Source organism: Leopardus geoffroyi, chromosome B1 (genome assembly GCF_018350155.1).
Source record: "Leopardus geoffroyi isolate Oge1 chromosome B1, O.geoffroyi_Oge1_pat1.0, whole genome shotgun sequence".
In the NCBI taxonomy this organism is placed as follows: domain Eukaryota; kingdom Metazoa; phylum Chordata; class Mammalia; order Carnivora; family Felidae; genus Leopardus; species Leopardus geoffroyi.
The window spans coordinates 199,342,999-199,357,896 of NC_059327.1; the positions used below are offsets into that span (position 1 = coordinate 199,342,999).

The following is a 14,898-nucleotide window of genomic DNA, read 5'->3' on the forward strand; positions in this document are numbered from 1 at the left end:
CTAATGTCCTCACCTGCCAAAGAGGGTTCATGACAGCGCCCGGCACCGAGCGGGTGCCTTGTTAGAAGGGAGGTGCGTGCCGCGGGTGAGCTGGCGGGGGGGGGGGGGGGGGGGCCTCACTGGCTGCTGCACCCAAGCTCCGGCCTCAGGAAAACACTCTGAGAGACCACGAGGAGCGGCATGGGGGAGGCAGCGGGGAAGGGGGGCGCAAAGAGAAAGACGTGAGATGGCTAAAACCGCGCCAGCCTCACAGGGTTATCTACACAGGATGGGCGTGCGTGTGAATTCTGAACCACACAGCCTGGGCTCGAACCGCAGAGCTGCTACCTCCCGAGTTCCCCACAGCCGCCCCACAGCGGCCGCCCCGTCCGGAAATCGGGGATAACAACAGTACCTGCCCCGTAGGGCAGCTGCGAGCTCGCGACGAATCTGGTACTGTGCCCAGCACAGTCAGGGCTCAGTAAGGCCTGGCTATGGCATTTTCCGAGGACACCCGAGCTCCGTACATTGTAAAGCATGAAGACTCTACAAACGTCCGTTGTCGTTATTACTATTATTAATTAAGGAACACCAACAGAGACAATACTTACAGTCTCTTCTTATCCACCACTCGCTTAACTCGGATGGCTCTTTGTTCTGAGTAAAGTTTACAAACTCCTGTTGTAGGGAAAACACCAGAACAGAGACCATTTAAAACCGCTTGTCAGGCAAGGGTGTCACGAAACATAATGAGACACTACGGTCTTCAGCTAGCAAAGCTACATCTTGCATCACGTCTATCGTGCAATGCCGCATTTGACCCTTAAGATAAAATGAAATACTTTTCAAGTAATCTTCAATGAAATCCAAAACGGCACTCCTGTGCTCCTTCACTTGCTGGGAGTGTATCTCCTTGTGGGCTGGAACAGAAAAGGACAACAGTCAGGTCTCTGTATTCAATTACACGGAAGAACAATTCATCAGCTTCCTTAGAACAGTTTCTCTATTGAAAGTATTTTTAAAAATACGGCTATAAAACAAGCCGTCTGTCAAGTGCCATTCCATTTGTAAAAGAGTAAGATTTACTGGGCTTTGCACGAGTAAAAGATTAAACCTGTAGAAAAACTACAGTCAAAGAATTTATGGTTTATTACAGCACGCAGGGCTCGTACTCGATGTGGCTCACTTCTGGAGAGCTGACCCCGTTTGTACTAACAGCATCCAATGCTCAAGCTGACCTTCAAGGAACATGTTTAAATCAAACTCAAACCACACACCAGCCGGCCGGTCGGTGCTGTTTTCCAGCTTGGAATGCTCCGTCCTCCCCTTCTGCCATTCATGTTCCAAGCACCCCTCAGACCTGGAGGTAAGCCTTCCTTCTCAAGGAAACCTTCCTGGACTGTCTTAGCCACAAGGATGCCCGGCTTCTGCAACTATCACATTGTCTTCGAGTCCATGCCATCCATTTTGGCAGGACAGCTCCCACTCACTGGGAGACCGGGTGCCTACGGCGGGCAGGCCCTCTGGCAGCACTTAGCATATATTACTGCTAATCCCAAAGGCAATTTGGAGCCCTGTTTCTTTCTTTCTTTGAGCACAAAGAAACTGCCGCGGTTCAGTCAACAAGAAGCCCAAGCTCACACGGTTTGGTACCTAATTGCTGATTTTAGTCACAATCATGTATTTTCTAGGTGATTTCAATGAATGTACAGGCCCTTAGGGGGACAGGACATGAATCACGTTTTTATTATACGGCTGCGTAACCTGAGATTCCCCTGAGCGATTCAGCGGATCCGTGAGAGTGCACACAAAATTTTGGGTGTACGTGTATTTCTCGGGCAAGAATGCCCATAGCTGTCGTCAGACTCCAATGGCCCTTCAGGGCTGTGATGGAAGCTTCCCAAGTAGAAGTCAGTGTCAAGAACACAGCAGCCATCTGCCCACTCTGAACTTTGGGCTATTTCACGCAATCTGTATCCGTCTAAGCACGCTACGAAAGAATCCAGGAGGATATACGATTTGGGAAGCTATCTCACTGCCTCGATAAAAGTGAAACATCAGTGGAAGCAAGTGACTAATAACCCAAGTGCCAACTACGGCTCTAAGCATGGGCTGAATTCAACTGAATTCTCGTAACAACCCAAAGAGATACGCCCTGGCACTGTCTCCATTTTATAGACGAAGAAACTGAGGCCTAAGGCGGTCAAGTCACTTGCCAAAGCCGTCTGGGCAGAATGTGGTGGGGCTGGGGTGGGCACATCAGCCCCCCCTGGCTCCACAGCCCTCCTCTTCGGCACGACAGTTGGATCCCAAAGTCCAATACTACAGCTAGAGCGCGGAGATGACCCTCTTTTGTCCTCCTCCACGTGCATCGACCACGGCCCCCTGAACGCCACACACAACACAGGCACGCACACACCATCCGTCCGCTGTGCCCCGGCACCCTTAGGAAATGTTTGGTTGTGCCTGGAGAGGTCCTTGCTACCCCCTCCCCGACCCGTGTAACCCGAACCACGGCCTCTTCCCTACTTTTAACGGCTTAGGTTAACACGCTGATCAAGAAAAGAAGAATTTTAAAGTCCCGAAACCTAGACTTGAGCAGGGACACAAGACAGAGCGTCAGCCGGCTGTGCGCACGAGCCTCGTCCGATCAGTCGCGCTGGCGGCTCAGAGCACCTCACCTTGTGTTCGCAGTTGCTGAATCGCTTCAGAGCAGGTCCTCATGAACGTCTGAGCGTCCTGGTCTATCTGGTCTCGCTCTGTGTCTGTCATCCTCCCGTACTCAGACATGATGTGGCTAAAAAGAGAAAAAAATAAAAAGGTGGGGAGGGGAGACAAAATGTGAGAGCAGCAGCAAATGACCGCCACTGCTGTGTGGACAGGGCGGGAAGGGAAGAGAGAGCTTCCCTGCGGACGTGACGTTTATGCTGAGACCGGAGGTGGGGAGGAGGAACCGACCAGGCTGTGAGGTGGGAGAAACAGGGGCTAAATAGCGGAGCCAACACCGGCGAAGGCCGCTAGGTAGGCAGAGCTTCCTGCAGAGACCCACCTGCGGCTGCCAGTCCGGCCAGGGCGAGGCGAGCAGGCCTTGGCAGGCATGTGGGCTCTCGCTTTAAGAACAGGGGCAGCTACTGAAGGCTTTCCCATAACACGAGGGCAGAAGTCGACGAACGTCAGGAGGCCTGTGCCGTGGAGGCCCTGCGGGTGCGTGCGAAAAGGTGTCAGGCTGCCGTCTTTCCACACACCGTCTCGGAAACTCACAATTAAAGGGCTTTCAGACCATTTCATTTCCCCCTGATACTAAGTTAAAAACCTCAAACGTGACTGAGCTGGCAAGGGCGCTCGCCTGCGATAACGCAGCGCCGTGAAACTCAAAACGTTGTAATTCTAGTGTCTCGCTCGTCTTCCTAAGAGCCGGGCAGGGGTGGCAGCATTATTATTAACACTCGAATGAAACACTCGAGACATTATCACTGAATTTAGGGTCACAAAATATCAGGTCAAAAGGGACCTCGGATAATGTGCAGACTCAGTTCATTCCGTCCCCATCCGCTAGCCCTGCCAGCCACTCATCCTCACCGGGGATAAAACACCAAGTCCCCATCGGCCCGGCCTGACGTGTGACCTACTTCCTGACACTCACCCTCCTGCCCTGCACCCCGCCCGCACCGGCTGCTTTGTTGCCCCCGATCAACCACGCGCGCCCCCGACCCTGCGCGGCCTGCCACGTCCGCATCCGGCGGGTGGTCTTCCCGCAGCCGTGCACGCGCCTCCTCCGCATTCGGATCTCTGATCACAGCCGGCTTCCGTGTCCACCCCCTGGCTCGCCCCGGCACCGGCCCCTGTCACCGATTCTCAGCGCCTGTGCTGGGGATTACGCTGCTGTCTCTGAGCTCCAGAGTTACCTTCTGCTCTGCTTTGTGACACAGGCTGGGACACTCCAGACCGCACTGCTCCTCCCCTGCCATCTCCTCCTCACCGGCTTCCTTGGCCTCATACACTTACTTCTCCCCGAAGTAGTGACGTCTCTCTCCTCCCAGGAGAACGTCAGCTTCACGAAAGTGGGGATTTCATCTTTTTCCTTTCTGTTTCCCCAAGACCTAAAACGGTGTCCCGCACGTGGTAGCTGAACAGGTAGTTTTGCGCCAGACTCTACTCTCAACGCCTTACGCGTATTTCGCTTACTTATTTGATCCTTGCGATTCATCCATTCGTTCACTTTTATACTAAACCCCATAGGCTGGCTCTGCGGCAGGGGTCAGGGGTCCAAAGCTGAACAAGGCTTATTTCTGATCCCCGCACAGGGCAGGTACCAGGCCACAGGTACCTGGGGAGGAGGAAGGGGCACGAGCAACTGCGCTGGATGGCGCTGGTCTGCAAGTGGACAGTGGGGCCCAAGGCGGGAGAGGTCAGTTTGCGCAGGGCGGTGCCAGGCGGGCACAGCGGGGGACACTCCCACAGGGGACGGCGAAAAAGACCTGCTACAAATCCCCAGCCCACGGGTCAGTGTCCAAATCACCACACGACAGACGGTCTACGCGAGGCTAATCTTGAGTGTGGAAGGGAAAACAGGAGTACACCGGGCGGTCGCCACAGACTGAGCGTCCACGCTATGGGGCCCTCGGGGCCTCGAGTCGCTGCAGGGACACGTGCACAGTCGGTGTCTCCCCAGTGAACGTAGAGCAGTGTCGACACTATTTCTCAAAGGAACACGGACAGTGTTTCGATAAATACACGTTCACTTAAAACTGTGCTGAACCTGCAACAGCTACTTCTCCAGCATTGATAGGTTTCCCCCCAAACACAACGACCACACAAATACTCCATCCGCTGTCAGCTGCAGAGGAGCCCTTGGGATACAGAGGTTGGGGCCTGCTGGTGCAGTCATGGGAGGATGTGGGTTTTTTTTTTTTTTATTCTAGAGAAAGAGCGAGCACACAAGCAGGGGACAGGGTGGAGAGAGAGAGAGAGAGAGAGAGAGAGAGAGAGAGAGAGAGAATATCTTAAGCCGGCTCCATGGTCAGCACAGAGCCCGACGTGGGGCTCAATCCCACGACCCGGGGATCACGACCTGAGCCAAGATCAGGAATTAGATCCTCAACCGGCTGAGCCACGCAGGTGCCCAAGGAGGATGTTAAACGGAGGAATCTGCACTTCGTGCGGGGGCTCTCTGCGCTGGCTGGCCTGGAGGCAGATGAGAGCAGAACCAGGTGGCCTGGTCATGGCTATGGGAAGACATGAAGAGACCCCGGGCTGAGGCCACGTTGGTGGGGAGGAGGCACAGCAGATCCGAGAAACACCGAACAGGCTGAGGACTGACTGGACGTGCAGGGATGCGGCGAAGCCCAGGGCGCCCAGCACAGCAGGCATGGTGGCGGGTGGCGGGGGGGGGGGGGGGGGGGGGGGAGACAGATGTTTAGGCGGCACGCGGACCCGAGGACATGACAGGTGAGGACACAGAGCCAACGTGGAAGAAAGTTCAAACTCCTATTTCTCTGTGATAATTTAAAAAGAGCACCAGCTACATAATGGCCATTTGAAACATGTCCGTCCAAAGTGATGAAGGCTTGCTGGTGCCACATTAAGTATCACAGTAACAAAATTATTACTATTTTGAAAAGGTTAACTATCTGGCAAATAAATTCCAAAAAATATATATTCTCATAGGACACGTATATAGAAATTCATCAAACTTTAATTTTATTTACTTCCTTTACGAGGTACAGCGGCGTAATTTCATTACAGACCTCAATTTACCGAAATATTAGATTCAATGAAAGGAAACCATGTTAGGTATATAGGTCTGGACTAGTCAATTTACTTCAGGGGGAAAGGAGGAAGAAACTGGGAAGTTTATTTACAGGCTTAGAAATCTAAAAGAATATATGTATTTTTTTAAATTATTTGCTTGATCTGTATGTTAAAAAGGGGCAAGTTCAAAATCACAGAATACCGCTGGCACTCTGCCCATTACTTTAATATGCAGTTAAATGCTTCCTGAGGGTAAGGAAGAGAGAGAAGAGTGTAAATGATTTTCTACTCTGTTTCAAAGGTTACTAAAAAGGTACGGACAAATGTTAAAGGCTACAGTCTTATTTTTGCTATAAATATTACATAGCGGCAAGCACAGAACCCTGTCCACAGTATACGCCCAACAGACGGCACGGAATTACCCCGTTAATGTCTGGGCTTCAGATGTGAACACAGACCCTGCTCTCAGTAAACTACATCATGATGGGCAACATCCACGGGCTCACACATATGCTCGCACATCACAAAGGCGAACGGTTATGTAACGCCTTCCGCGCATGAATACAACTCATTGTGTTAAGCGCTTCGCATATGTTTCCCCATTTATTTCTCAAAACTCTACGAGGTGGGAACTATTACACTTTTCATTTTACACACGAAGCAACTGAGGCACAGAGGGGTTAAGTAACTTGCCAAGGTCACACAACTAGTAATTAGCAGAGCTGGAATCTGAACCAAGGCCTCCTGGCTCTTAACCACCACCCAGGGGTTCTCTCATGTCACAAAAGGGAAGAGTTCAGAAGACAGGACGCTTTTTTCCCACTAGTTGACAGGGAGGAAGGTGATCTATGAACCAAATCTTGAAAGGCAGGACGTGGCCATGGGGAGACCAGAGTGGACACTCTTACTAAGTAACGGGATGGAATCAGGAGAGAGCGAGCCTATCTGGAGAACAGTCAGCAGTTCGATTTGGCCAGAGCACAGAACAGGTAGAGCTATGAGCTCTTGGTGGGTCTCCAGGGCCAGCGGAAGGAACTGCATTCTGTAGCCCATCGAAGGGCTCAGCCTCGTGAAGATCAACGCGGCAGTATCTCATTAGATGGAATAGAGGGGGAAGATCAGTCAACGGGTTATGGAAACTAGACAGAGAATCCTGCCTTATTCATCTCTGTCTCCCTACGCTGTGTAAGAGGCAGGTGCTAGCACCTTTCTGCTGGGCTGAAATTTAAGAAAGGGGCACTGGGCAGGGTGTGGGTGATGGCAGGGACTGGGAAGAGGTGACAGATCTGAGACATAAAGCTGTCAGGGACGGAAGAGATGTTGGAGGCACAGCCTCATCAGCTCCGGGGATCTGGGGCCTGGGTGAGCAGCAGACATTAGTAGAAAACACGGAGGAGTGAAACAGCTGGAAGTAAGGAAGAAAGAAACCGCCATTAAGGCTCGTCCTTATAATGCAGTTTAAAAGGACAGAAGTACTGATCTGGAGACCAAATGTTCCATGACCGACACTTTGTTTTGAAAAAAGGAACGAGGGCAAATGGGCTTTTAGAATCATTTGATGATAAAATCTGAGGAAACTAAAGGAGATTTTAAGTAACAAAGGACGGCTTTCTGAAGTTCTATGCTCTTGTTTTAAGGAAAAGGGAAAAGTCACTGTGACATTCAGTATCGTGGCCACAGACTGCGGCAGGCCGGAGGCCACAAGCCACGGCCGACCAACTGAAAGGGCAGAAGACATGGTGCCATCTAGACACTGCGGGAACAGGCCGCTTTCCCGTGACAGGCACTCAAAAACCACCTGCTTGCCCGGGTCTTGTCAAACTGATCTGACCATTTTAATCCTAACCTTCAGAGGGCCACTCAGCAAAGTCTGGCTCCAGGAAGGAGGCCGGGGAGTGGGAACGAGACCGAGGACAGCGGTGGCCAGTGTTAAGACCAACAGTTAACTGCACACTGTTTAGCTGAGTTTAGGAACAAGTGGAAATCAGACAGACAGACATCACAAGACTGGCTCCAACAGGTGGGTCCCGAACGGTGCCGGGCAGGTGTGCTCCACGTGCCTTGCGCACCCCCCCCCCCCCCGCCCCAGTGCTCCTCAAGCCGTCCTCAGGGTGAGCGATAACTGCTTCCCGGTTTTGGAGAATGCCCCCAGGCTCCCCCAACTCTTCCCGGCCTCCTCTGCTGGGCCCGCAGACACTACCTTCACTCCGCGTCCAGGGTGGATGTCCACCTACCAGCTCTGCCCCACCTGACACCAGGGCAGCCCCCGCAATGCTCGTTCTCGCCCCTGCACCATCGACCATGTGCGTGCAGCGCCTAGTCGGGGCCAGCACAGAGCGAACGCTACCTATGTTAGTGACCAATAGCATTTTCCCCCCGTCTAATGGATCTTTCCCCCAAATGTGGCATTATTCTCCCATTTTAAACAAATAAAATGAAACAAAACCTCTCAATTCCATGTCTCCTAAGAATGACTGCTAATTCCTCTCTTCTTAAAGGTGAAACTTCTCCAGTAAGTTTGCACCCAGGTCCCCAGTTTCCAGACCACTGTTTCTTGACCCCAATCCAAGGAGACTTTACTCTCCTCGCTCCCAGGGCACCAGCGGCCCCCACAGGGGCTCAGCCCTTACCCAGTTACACCGCACACACTGGGAGGAACCGGGGGCTTCCCCTCCCTGACTCAAGTTTTCTTCCTCTGGCCTCCACGACACCACCCTCCTGATTTCCTCCTACCTCACCCACTGCTCGTTTTCAGGCTTTCTGTGGACACCTCTTAGCCCCCTGAACACTTAAAGATGGACATTTCATGGCCCAGTCCCTGAAATCTCTCCACACTGCCCGCTGGGTGAGTTGGTCTGGTCTTGTGGCTTTAGTAGTGCAAATACCAGCTTTATGCCCACAAGTCCCAAACTTCGATCTCAGCCCGAACCTCTCCGAGAACTTGAGGCACGAATATCTAACCGTCCAATCAGATGTTGAATTTGTGTCACGAATGTGCCCCGACTTGAGCCCCTGCCTGCTCTTCTCAAACCCGCTCCTTGACTCGACCTTCAGAATATTTCCAGAATCTGACCTCTTGTTATCACACCCACTGCTCTGTCTCTGGTCCGCAATGCCATGACATCCCTCGCCTGGATTTAACTGGAGCCTCCTTGCAGGTCTGCTGTTCTGGCCTCTCCTAACACAGCAGCCATACTGATGCTGTTACAAAGTGAGTCATGTCCTATCGCTCGTCCTTACAAGACCTTCCAGTGGCCTCCCCCCCTTAGAATAGAAGCCAAGGTCCGTGCAATGGCTACAAGATCCTTAAGATGGCCTGTAAGATCTGGCTCCTGCTGCCTCTCTGAGCTCATCCTCACCTAGGCCCCAACCCTCCTGCCCCGTCACACCAGCCCCCTTGCTGCTCCTGCAACGTTCCAGACGTGCTCCTACACCGGGACCTTTATACTTGCTGGCTGCCCTCTTCTGGAATGTTCTTTCCCCAGATGTTTACATAAACTGATCCCTTCTTTTAGGTGTTTACTGAACGTCCCCCTCTTAATAAGGCCTGCCTTGACCTACCTTAATAAGACTGTACCCTCTCTGACATTTTCTAGCCACTGTCCCCTCCCCCTCCTCCTAAAAGCACTTATCCTGCTCTGACACTCTGTATCGTTTACTTTTTAATTTTGTTTATCTGTCTTCCCCCACAAAAATCTGAGTTCCACAAAGGCAAGGACTTTCTGCCTGTTCACTGCTGTATCCGCATCATCAGGAGCAATGCTCAGGATCTGGCAGGCTGATAGATCAGTGCATCATAATCAAATGCTTTTTGAACGACCCGACCCGGTGCATGAGGCTGACGGCAGAACAGGCTTGACATACAGCTGCATCTGTGCTCCTTAGGGGGCCCCCTGCAGAGCCCTTCCAGAGCCTTCCCTGGAAAACTTCAGGGGCAAAGGCAGTGACTGCATCCATCCTAGATGATGGGAGAGAAGGGAGTAGTGGGCCTGGGCCTCTCAGTCCCGGGCGTCGGGTGAGTCTCCTCTCTCCTCCCTGCGTGAGGCACCTTCCCACCCCCTGACCCCAGCCCCTCACTTTCTGGGGTAGAGTTGGAAGGACAGAAGGAAGCCCCTCGGTTCTTGGACAACAGATGGTCCTACTCTCATCGGAACCTGGACCTCCCTGGCATCTCATTTTCTTAGCTAGTTTGGTTTAACCAAGGTCACACCAGGTGATGCTAACAGAATGTGCCCTACGTAAGGTGCACTCCATCCCCCGAGCCCCTCAGGCAGAGCGGGGAAGGGAAAACAGGAGCAGGCGGGCCTCTGGTCTTGTGCTCCTCCCCAATAGAAACTAGAAACACTCTCATCAGAAACGGAGGCGAAAAGGGGTCAGGGACAAATAAACAAGAAAGATACCTCCAAGTGAACACGCACCCCGTGGGTGGAGCAGATCTATAAATGACTAATTCCAAGAACATTAGATTAACATCCTCCTACTCTCTATTTTGATTTAATGGAAACTCGGCTCAGGGAAACTGAAAAGGTCTAAAGGTTAATTTGATAAGACTGATTACTCAATTAAAAGGTGATGTTCCTTTAGGAACATTACCCGTTAACCTTTCGAGTTGGAAATTGACAGTATGGTTATTCTATTAGTAACAACAGAAACCAAGGAAGTTTTCCCCCCAAGTGGTATTGTTTTGTTGCCAAGACATTGCAGAAAAGGTACATCTACCAGAAGTGGAAACATTATTTTTAATTAAAATCATTCAAGAGATCCAGCTAGAGGCCACCTCGTTGCGTGCTGCTCTGCTCTAGTAAAATGTCATTACTAAAAAAAAAAAAAAATTAAATGGGTCAATAAAGTCTGAGCTCTACATTATGGAAAAAATTACAGCTTCCTAATTATGTCAAACTAACATAGCTTTATGGGTCTGAAGGCAATTTTTCTTTCAATTCCATGATCATACTTCATCTAAAATGTTCCTGGCCAAGGCCAGCACACTGGGAGGCAGAAGTGGTCAAAGGCAGGCCGTGGACGGTCTACACCGTCAGGAGGGGGGACCTGCTGGGGGATGACAAGGGCGGCCCTTCTCTATTGGGAGAGAACGCAGGTCACTGAGGGGATGCCTACCCCCTAGTCCTAGGTTCTATTAAGAACAACAGAAACCAAGGAAGTTTTCCCCCCAAGTGGTATAGTTTTGTTGCCCTCATGCGGGAGGGCACTTCACTGGGCACGGGCACGAACACGCACACGCATCTAGCCACGGCTCTGTTCTGTCTCTCCTCTCCGGGATCTGCTTGCTTACAGAGAACAGATGTCCTGCTGTCTTCCTCTCTCTCCTGTGCTATAAAGGGGCCTGCCCCGCTCTCTGTGCTCCAGCGCCTGTGACCATTCAGTGGCGGTCATGGCTGAGCGAGTCTAATTCAGGAGCCTTCAACAAGGCCGCCCGCCCTCAGACCTAAGCTCTGCCCGCCCCCCTGGATTTTTACCGGTGATAAAGCTGGTAACTCGTCCATCTCATCACGTTCACCTGACTCCTGCATGCTATCTCTCTCTCCTTCCCTCCCACCACTGTCGGGCAGGAAGGAGACGCGTGTTTTTTATTAACTGACCACCCCCCCCACACACACACAAGTTCATTATAGGTCCCATGGGGTTCCAGTCCTATTGCCGTTCCCCAGGGGACTTCTATGTGCCAGGAGCTTGCGCATCTCATGTAATCCTCACGAGAACATTATCCACATTTTACAAAAAAGAAAATAAGCACAAAGATGTGAAGCGAGTTCTAGACACTCACACGATTAACACTGGGCGTCAGTGGGACTGAACTTGGGTGTGCCTGACCCCCTGAGCCCACGTTCTTTCGAAGGGACGCAAACGGGTAGGATTGGAGCTCAGGATGCACGTGGTGGCAAAGAGCAGCTGCAGCAGGGAAAATGAGTAAAGGACTGAGTTTCCACAAAGGGGAGATGGATGAGTCGGGACCAAGAAGCCTCAGGGGCCAGAGCTCCGACACTCAAGCCACACAACCAGTAAGTGGCAGAGCGGGACCGGCCCCCAGAGATCTGGGATGTCCATCTGTGCATCTGCCGCAGAGCAGCTGGGAAGGAGGAAGCCGTGGGCCAGCAGCTGGCTCTACTGGGCGACAAAGGGAGAGGGCTCGGAGCTGTCTGGGAACATGGACGCACACTGTGTGGGAGCTGAGCAGAAATAAATGCCTTTAACATCACTTTTATCATCAGAAGTTGAGGGGCGTCTGGGGGGCTCAGTCGGTTGAGCGTCTGACTTCGGCTCAGGTCATGATCTCGCGGTTCCTGAATTTGGGCCCTGCATCAGGCTCACCGCTGTCACCACAGAGCCCACTTCAGATCCTCTGCCCCCTCGGCTCTCTCTACCCCTCCCCGACTCACGCTCGCGCACGCGCTCTGTCAAAAATAAATAAACACATTTTTTTAAGAAAAGGTGAAAACGATTGCCAAGTTATAGAGCAGCACCCTTTACAATCATCTCATAAATGCATGGAAATGCACTGCATTTCAATTATACTGTCTTGTATGAATCTCTCGACTAGCTGGTGAGGGATCATCAACCCCTCTGTTTAGAGCAAGGCTCTGCAAACGCTTTGAAAAGGGCCGGAGAGTAAATACATTAGGCTTTGCAAGTTGCACGGTCTGCCGCAGCCCTTCACTTCTGCTGTTGTGGCGCGGAAGCAGCCAAAGATAATGTGTAAATGAATGGGTTTGGTGGTATTCCAATAAACTCTATTTGTGGACACTGAAATGTGAATCTCGTATCATTTTCATATGTGGTGAGATCTTAGTCTTTTCTCCAAGCTGTTTAAAAATGCGAAAACTATTCTTAGCTCACAAGCTGTACAGAAACAGGCAGCGGGGTGGACTTGGCCTCCAGGCGGTAGTTCGCTAAGTCCCGGTTTGGAGAAAGACAGGGTTTTACAGATTAAATGACTTTCTCAGGTTCACAGTGCTAATAAGGGAGTGGGGTGGCTTGAACTAAACCGACATTTAAAACATCTGCCTTGTTGGATGCCTTTTCAAGGCAAAGGGAAGTTAACAATGGATTTCCAGGCAAGGCCTCTATAGCCACTTATGTGACCTAAGGGGTCAGGTACAAAGGGAGGAGCTAGACAGAGAGGTTTATGCCAGTTTGGTTGAGTTTCCCAAAACGGCTGCAGCTTCCACTCTTATGAACTATCAAATCAGTACTGGAGACACACACACATCTCGGGAAATGAAATTTACACTGCCATCTAGTGTTGAGCTGTTACTTTAACTGAGAGCTTAAAAAGAAGCTCTTCTTGGTACTATGCACTAAGAGTAAGAATTTTACGACATTCCAAAACCATACGAACAAAGCACATTTAAAAGTATAAAATTACTTATGATGTCATTTCGCACATCCCATCCAACTTTCTCGTGAATTCACACAGCAGGCCTGAAGCGGAGTCCCATGGTGGACAGTCCACCCCACCGCCAGGTATGAATGGAGGTCAGGAAGCACAGGAGACAAGGTGTCTGCCCTGCAACGCTCCTGTATCTGTTGAGAGCCAGAGTCCATTCCAGAAACCATTTTGGAAGGCTCAATCAAAATGCTTTCTCTCTTTTAAAAAAGCAAGCTAACCAAACCCTCTCTAGATGCAAGAAACGCACCGACATGACATGTTTACGTGACCGGCAGCATTCCATCGTGGGTTCAGTAAGTCCGTGCTGAGAGAGTGGGTCTCGTGTGTGTCTACGTGTTTCACAACGTGTGTGGCACCAACACAGATGCAAACGTGTGGCAGCATCGATCCTGAAGATCGTGCCGTGGGGGGCACTGGGACTTGGAGGGTAGAGAAGAGCCTATCTTGGGGACGGGCGGTCCTTTCTGCCACCGACACCACGGCCGAACCGATCTTCCCCACGGCGACTCTGGGTGAGTAAGTAAAAAGTAAGGGCAAACGCCTCAAAAGGAATATAGGTATGGAAAAGAATTCAGTCACCAAAGCCATGGTAAGAAGTATGCACTTACCTATAAGCATTAATGTAATCTTTCCTGTGTTCCAGGAGAAAATCTCTCAGTTTGCCAATGTGTGAAATCTAGAATGAAAAGAAAGCAAACTGTTAACATGGGGGGGGGGGGGGGGGAGAGAGAGAGAGAGAGAGAGAGAGAGAGAGAGAGAGAGAGATATGGATATGTTACACTCACGTGTAATTTAAATTAATAGAGGATGGAATGCAGGTTATAGAAAAATTTTGAAGCCACAAACGGGACGACTTCAGTTTGGATTCTCATATGTAGCTGAGCCTTGAACAATGCGGGGTGAGGGGCGCCAACCCCCACACAGAAAATCTATATATAACTTTGGACTCCCCAAAAACTTAACTACTAGTAGCTTACTGTTGGCAAGAAGCCTTACCAATAACATAAATGGTCAGTTCACACGTATTTTGTATGTAAATTCATACAAAAAACCAAGCTAGAGGAAAGAAAATGTTATTAAGAAAATCATAAGAAAGATGGGGCGCCTGGGTGGTTCAGTCGGTTGAGCATCCAACTTTGGCTCAGGTCATGATCTCACGGTTCCTGGGTTCGGGCCCTGCGTCGAGCTGTGTGCTGACAGCTCAGAGCCCGGAGCCTGCTTCGGATTCTGACGCTCCCTCTCTCTCTGCTCCTCCCCTGCTCACACTCTGTCTCTCTCTCAAAAATAAATAAAGATTAAAAAAAAATTAAAGAAAACCATAAGAAAGAGAAAACCCACTTACAGGACTATACTGCATTTATCCAAAAAACAATCTGCACATAAGCGAACCCAGGCAACCCAAACCCAGGTTGGTCAAGGGTCATCTGTTGTCATTAACTTGTTGGTTAACTTTCCCAAAGTCGCCCCTGAACCTGTAAGTGTTGTGATAGATCTAGGATGTTATGAAGAGATGATCTCTAAGGAACTTCCAGATTCAATAAGATCATGCACGTCTAACATCGACACAACACATGCTCGACAAAGGCCAGTTCCTTTCCTTATGTGTCTTCTAAAACTACAGACAAAAACTGCATCTTCCAAGTGTTCTGGGGACGGAGTCTAAGGCTGGAGATAGCAGGTTTACAGGTGGGGCCCTGCAGAGCAGCAGATTTAAAAGCTTCAGAGGCAACGGCAGATTCCCACACAGCAAACCTCCATCT

At 50.7% G+C, this 14,898-nt stretch overlaps 1 protein-coding gene across 6 annotated transcripts in view; it reads right to left on the reverse strand.

Annotated features, from left to right (window-relative positions):
- Positions 1–14,898, reverse strand: part of STX18 (syntaxin 18) — a 123,113-nt gene that overhangs the window by 37,181 nt on the left and 71,034 nt on the right. For 4 of the 6 annotated variants that reach the window (XM_045474568.1, XM_045474566.1, XM_045474570.1 and 1 more), the window contains 4 exons: positions 13,747–13,814; positions 2,661–2,776; positions 822–899; positions 591–657 (listed from right to left, as the gene is read on the reverse strand). In XM_045474568.1, coding sequence (XP_045330524.1) covers positions 591–657; positions 822–899; positions 2,661–2,776; positions 13,747–13,814 — 329 coding nt within the window. Of the gene's footprint in view, positions 1–590; positions 658–821; positions 900–2,660; positions 2,777–3,028; positions 3,147–13,746; positions 13,815–14,898 lie in introns of those variants that run through there. The other 2 variants (XM_045474567.1, XM_045474571.1) reach the window with 2 other exon arrangements.